This window comes from Ctenocephalides felis, unplaced genomic scaffold, assembly GCF_003426905.1.
Source record: "Ctenocephalides felis isolate EL2017-DRISC unplaced genomic scaffold, ASM342690v1 CF-g0.4_SCAFFOLD_01492, whole genome shotgun sequence".
In the NCBI taxonomy this organism is placed as follows: Eukaryota; Metazoa; Arthropoda; class Insecta; order Siphonaptera; family Pulicidae; genus Ctenocephalides; species Ctenocephalides felis.
Window position 1 is genome coordinate 11134128 of NW_020537646.1, and position 6987 is coordinate 11141114.

The window sequence follows — 6987 nt, forward strand, 5'->3', positions numbered from 1 at the left end:
CTATGTACAATAGGGTGGTCCTTAATATGGACATTCTCGAATTTTCTTGCTCCCAAAGGCTCAAATGGTTCCAAAATGATAAAAAACAATTCTCTTAAAGTTTTAGCTCTTAATATTGTTTTTTAGATAGTGCGCAATTCAATCAAAGTTTTGTATGGAAATAGCATGAAAAATTTTTCAAAAATTTTAAAAATGTCTTTAGATATAATTTAGCAAAAAAATTGTCGCTAAGTTATACATAAAATTTTTTTTTTTTAATTTTCAAATTTTTTTTCATACAAAGTTTGATTAAATTGCGCACTATTTAAAAGTTAATATTAAGAGCTAAAACTTTCAGAGAATTGCTTTTATCAATTTGGAACCAATTGAGCATTTGGGAGCAAGGAAATTCGAAAATGTCCATATTAAGGACCACCCTAATGTACAAATATGGTCATTTGTATTAATTAGTATTATTGAACTGTGCTTTAGAAATAACACAAAATTATATTGCAGAAAATGTACATATAATTTGACAATATTTTTTAAAAAAAAATTATTTTTATTATATATATTTCAAAAATATTATTTATATTTTTTTATATTTTCTGATTCCACATTGCATAACAAATTTATTTTGTAAAGCTCTAGAAACCTCTTACACCAAATATATAATATTGGCTATGTAATTCTTGATAACTTATGAATTATATTTATGCAAAATAATTAATATTTCTCTGCAGAAAGATAAGATCGTAATCAAATTCAATATAAATTTGAAGCTAATTTTATTATAGCGATAACTATCACAGAATCAAATCAAAGTCCAATTTAAAAAGTTAAGTAAATCTCCAATATGAAGACATCTAAATTATCTTGAGCCATATGTCAAATTACGTCGTTTTTAAAATCCTCCTCCGAGCAAATTTAATAAATCCTGGAGGCTCATATCTGCCAAAAACGGATTTATCAGACCTTTTGCAAGTTTTTCGATTTCTTTCGAAAGTTCGACTTTATGTTTCTCAACTACTTGTGGCAAGGCATCATTTATAAGTGCGTTTATCATGTCACCAAGAACTGGATTTCCCATCAATCCTTCCACATCGAACTGAAATATGTTATCAATATGAATAGTTGTATATAATTATAAACATTACCTATATATGAAAAACTTGATTATGCCGATAAATATTATTAAGAGAATATGAGGATCAAACGTCTTATTCAAACATTTTCTCGGCAAGTAACAAAAGGATCTAATTTACGAATATGCCTGACCCACCTTCATGCTTCCTATAGAAGGCACCAGATTGAATTCGGATATTTCAAGGGTGGATAAACCTTTCAACCATAGTTTGACATGTCCAGCAGCGTTTATATCACGTAACATGATATCAAAGGAGCCTTTGCCAAACAACTTAGCCAAATCTGCCAACTTGCCTTCAATGTCGTATAGACCTAAAAAACAATCAATAGGAAACACGAGACTAAGCTATGTAATTAGTAAATTGAATTATTTGATATTTGATAGAATTGTTACTCATCGGGATGTAATCAATTAGTAAATAGAATATGTATTCTAAATTTTTCTGCATGATCCATCTATACTACAGATATACAAATTTTAATTTATTTTAGCACGATTGCAGTTTCTTCTGCCTTTGCATATTAAACACAATTAATAGTTCTAGAAAATTCGATTTCTTTAGGATATATGTTTTACAATGTTTTAAAGTAGTTAAATAAACTACGATGTAATATATGAAATTTTATCTCAAGATTGAATATCTTGCAAAAAACTTTAAAAAATTGTACACATTGAGTGTAGAGCTATCAATGCTGTAATATGAAATCTTTCTATCAAGATCTTTCTGATAGCTTTTGATTCTTTCAATTTTGTTTTCTTTAAATATGTATGGATACTAATTTTAAAGTGTTATTTGCGATTTAAATTTGTACGTTAAGTGAAATTTTAGTAACTATTTAATTAAATTTTTAATATAATTTGGATTGACTATGACGATTTGGAGATAAGAATTTGATATTATTTTTTGTTTTGTTCCATTGGATAAGAACGTTGTTAGCAAACCATATATTTTGTATAAATATCACAAACGTTTAGAATAATTTATTAATTATTATTAATGTATAAAAATAGAATATTATTTTGAAGTTACCCTTTGCCATGAGGTGGTCAAAAGTGATATTGAAAGTAGCTTTCATGAAGAGCACATTCACTTTTATGTGATTTATGTTGAAACTAGACAAACCCTCTACTGTTACATTGGCAAGAGCTCCGTTTAACCTAAAAGAAAAAATGATATGTAAAGGATCTTAAGATTTGAAATATATTTTTTTTTATCTTACTTGGCAATGTTTGGTAATTCAATGTCAGCATCAACATTTTCAAGGAACCAAGGATCCATAACTTCGCCATTAGTCAAATTACCACCTTCTCTTAAAGTTTTTCTCAGATCTTCAGCAGCTGCTAATAGTTTATTTTCTAATGCCCCTCTGCTCTCGAGTGATTTTAAATCATTAAAACCTATTAAAGTAAAACATAATTAATTATTTTATATTGAATGCATGAATTATTATTTTTTCTGATTAATTTATAAAATCTTTGTCATAAATAAAATCTGAGGCGACATGTTTTTCGCTGTGTTTATATTGACCATGATTGAATGGTTGTATTTTTTAAGCATTTTTAACGTACAACTTTATACATAGTTTAAAATGTTGAGATGCTATTTTTAAAATTACTTTATACTAACTTGACTCAAAACTTTCATCCAATGAGATCGTGTACGAAGACACAACCGCGACCAAAAAGCCAATTGATAAGAGAATGGTTTTCATTTTTCCACCTAAACTAGATTATGATCGTCAGACAAAATGCTTCTGAAAAAAATATTACTACTTACTTTTAGTTTTTAATAATATCACTTTTTTTTCAAATTCTAATATAATGTATTAAAGTTTCGTGCTACGAATATTAAAAAAAAATCATTACAGCTAAATGTCAAATATTTTTCTAGCTTTGTATATTTACAGTTACTTTATTACAAATGTTTTTTCTGTCGAAGTTGCATATTAACACTACATTATGGAAATACCATTTTCTTAAAAATACTCATCTTAGAGACTCGACTTTATTAACATTTTTATAAATGATTTTGCAAATATAATTTATAACGAAATTTTAAAGTATGATAACAAAAATATGTGTGTCTCAAGATACATTCCTAACACTCTACCCATTAAATTTTAGAATACGTACAAAATTTGATCACATTATTAAATAGATATAAAATTAATTTAAAATATTGTTTTGCTAACTAATAAACTATGTTAAAAATACTTTGAAACTCAAATTTAATTTTATGACATTTTTAATATAAAATTTCTTACCTTGTTTAAGCACTTTCTCAACAATGCTAAAGCACTATAACTGCAGAAATTGCATTTAGATTCAATTTATATCATTTGTTTGAAAAAAGTTTTCATTTGAATATATCCTTATCTTTTGAATTAGTTTGATACTTATTAATTTATTGTCGTAATAATATTATAGTCAAGTACCAGTAGCACTTAATGCACGTGACATTTATATATATATATATATATATATATATATATATATGTACAGGAGACCTGTGTTTTGTTAGTTTCATAAATTTTAAACCAGTTGAGATTATCAGGTGAAAAATCATAAAACAATTTTCTGCATATTATTAAAACCAAGATTAAACTTATAACACTGTATTGATTATTTCTTCACATGATATTGTAAAAAGACAAAAAATATGGTAATATGAAATATTTATAACTATATAATGATTTATTTGTATATGAAATATTTTCAAAAATTATTTTTTAATTTAAATGAATGAGACACCAATTTTCCCTATATTCTTAAATTGAAGTATATTACATGTTGCTTTTATCGATTCAGATATTTAATATAATAGTAAGAACAACACACTTGATATCTCTTAAGTTAATATAAATATGTAGTACATACTTTAGATTAAAAATAAATTTATTTACGCAAATTGCAGCTCACAAATTCAATAATAAATAAATGCAAATCTAACTATTGAAAATACATCATTTTTTAAACAGTTCAGTGTCAAGTTGTGATAATTGTATTTTCTATTATTATATTTTGATCAATAATTATTGATTTAATAATGCTACAGAATTAATTCAAATGGTTCCTGAAATCCTTCAGAGGCGTTCAATACAGGTGTCTCGAATAGATAGGAAATCCTATTGTTTGCATAATGATGTCCTGTGTTATCTTAACGCCAGAGGGATGTTGCAGAACCCTTATTCAAAGGTTTAGCAGGGTTCGTCGTAGGGTTTATTTTCAACTTCGTTTATGATCAAATGTATGTATACCTAACTAATTTCTGTTCTAGAATTAATGTTATCTGACCGCTCAGAACTTCTAGCGTTGCGTTATAGAGAATTATCAGCTTTAATTGGTGAGATATTTATGAAATAGTTTCCATAAATAATGGATTAATATTTAGAAATAACACGCTGATAAAAAATTATCAGTGAGGAATTGGAGTTTTATGAAGTTAATTAAAATTGATCATTGTTGATGAAAATTTAAATATTGAGTAATGTTATATGTAAAAATAGAGAAATATTTTTTTAACTTAAAAATGTAATGCGTAGTAACTATAAAAGGAACTAGCGTTAATTACCATGAATTTATTTTGTTAAAACCAAATGCAAAAATACATTTTTGCACTTGTAGATTTTATTGCTATTATATCATATTTCCTATATTTTCATAAGTGTTTGATTTATTAATTTGTTTTATAATAAGATGAAATACGTAATATAGAATTATTTAAAAAATGCTAAAATATGCACAATTTTTCAACGAGCCCCGTGTTTCCATTATCAATGTAGTTTAGCGCCAGTTGACTTTGCAGAATTTTAATCGTTCGCGTTACCATTTTAACGGCTCTAATAATTCGAGAACGTCGAGTGGCCATATTTTGTTCACATCATACATTAAACTGGAAAGGAAATTAATTCCATCATTATTATTCGTTGAAAATTCCGCGCGCACTCACAATGCAACTATAAATCTTTGCGGCCGTAACGAATGTTTCATTAAATTCAATCCTCGTCTCCACCCACCTTCGAACGTCCCTCAACTCGAAAAGTACCTACATTGCGCCCATATATCTTTCAACTAGCACTTTCTGAAAGTAAGGACTATTACTCACTGGATCAACGACACAATCGATGAAAATTTGATATTTAAGATCTCGAAAAACGATCATAATTTGCTCCAGAACCACTCAAATATAATAGACCTATTTACAGTGACCGATATCGAAGGTATTGTAGAAAAAGTAAAAAAAAAAAATAATAATAAAGTGAAAGGTTAAATAATATAAATTTTCTAAATGTTAACACTTTCTTATGTTTCCAATATTTTTAGTACATTTTATTCAATGCAAAATATGTTCCTTAAATTTGCACCTTTGCTTTCTTTGGAATTTACTCCACCTGAACCTGAACATAGTTTCTCAGACATCTTTAAAAAATTGGTATGCTTGTTTTTTTGCAAACTTCTTGTTGTTTGTAATATTCAATCAGCAAAAGTTTAAAAGAAATGGTAAACGATATGTTATATTTATTTATATAACTACTGTTTTATTATTTTCTTGTTTATGTTTAAAATTAATCTCTATGTTTATAAAATGTGATTAAATCTCATTAAAAAAGATGAAGATCTTATTATTTTGTTCAATAATGCAATATCTTTAAAAATGGCAGCGTATGAAACAATTAATTGAATTGTAACAATTTTATGTGACAGATAATTTAGACACTATTATACTAATGGCGAAATGTGAATGTGTGCTTAAATTTAAAGTTTGATTGGTTATGTTCCAACTAAAATATCGTGGTTTTTCTTCTCTAGGTTACTAAATTTTCAATAATATTTCAAATTTTTTATATTTGTTTCCAATTAGTTGCTCGTGTGCAAGTGCCTATATTTTCCTATGAACCCTCTTATAAAGGGAGGTACGCGGAATATACTGTTTTCCAATGATGTTCTATTTTCGAGCGGCTATGATGAATTGCTTGTTTATATACCAACACCTCTTGTTGTTTGTAATATTCAATCAGCAAAAGTTTAAAAGAAATGGTAAACGATATGTTATATTTTATTTATATAACTACTGTTTTATTATTTCTTGTTTTATGTTTTAAAATAATCTCTATGTTTTATAAATGTGATTAAATCTCATTAAAAAAGATGAAGATCTTATTATTTTGTTCAATAATGCAATATCTTTAAAAATGGCAGCGTATGAAACAATTAATTGAATTGTAACAATTTTATGTGACAGATAATTTAGACACTATTATACTAATGGCGAAATGTGAATGTGTGCTTAAATTTAAAGTTTGATTGGTTATGTTCCAACTAAAATATCGTGGTTTTTCTTCTCTAGGTTACTAAATTTTCAATAATATTTCAAATTTTTATATTTGTTTCCAATTAGTTGCTCGTGTGCAAGTGCCTACATTTTCCTATGAACACCTCTTATAAAGGGAGGTACGCGGAATATACTGTTTTCCAATGATCTATTTTTCGAGCGGCTATGATGAATTGCTTGTTTATATACCATTGATACCGCAATACATAAAATCGAAATAAGCAAAGAGATATATCCCACTCTTTCGTACAGTTGCGCAAAAAATATGCAAAGAGCCACCCTCATTCCTCCCTTATGATATCGTGGGGAACGGGATAGGTTAACGGCGAGGGTAACATAACAACGGCCGCTATCATTTGTGCTGGGCACAAGGTGAAAAAGAATAGTCGATATTAAATAGGTATATAATGGAACGAAATGTTTCCAATATCATTTATGGGCCGATTATGCCATATAACTAGTGGGGTGTATGGCATCGTGCCTTAAGGCAAATTGCTGGAACTTCCCGTACAGAACGAAATGTTCGAGG

At 27.4% G+C, this 6987-nt stretch overlaps 1 protein-coding gene across 1 annotated transcript; it reads right to left on the minus strand.

Annotated features, from left to right (window-relative positions):
* Window positions 1–713: 713 nt before the first annotated feature.
* Window positions 714–2880, minus strand: LOC113370454. Its single transcript, XM_026611122.1, has 5 exons — window positions 2754–2880; window positions 2347–2524; window positions 2157–2284; window positions 1262–1437; window positions 714–1087 (listed from the first exon to the last, which is right to left on the minus strand). The coding sequence occupies exons 1-5, from the start codon at window positions 2836–2838 to the stop codon at window positions 884–886; spliced, it is 771 nt and encodes a 256-aa protein (XP_026466907.1). The 5' UTR covers window positions 2839–2880; the 3' UTR covers window positions 714–883.
* Window positions 2881–6987: the final 4107 nt, after the last annotated feature.

Excerpts from the sequence above, each read along its gene's own strand:
- LOC113370454 (XM_026611122.1), bottom strand. The coding sequence starts at position 2,838 with ATGAAAACCATTCTCTTATCAATTGGCTTTTTGGTCGCGGTTGTGTCT. Across the intron at positions 2,525-2,753 it reads GGATGAAAGTTTTGAGTCAA|GTTTTAATGATTTAAAATCA; the intron begins GTTAGTATAAAG and ends TTACTTTAATAG. Across the intron at positions 2,285-2,346 it reads GAATTACCAAACATTGCCAA|GTTAAACGGAGCTCTTGCCA; the intron begins GTAAGATAAAAA and ends TTTTTCTTTTAG.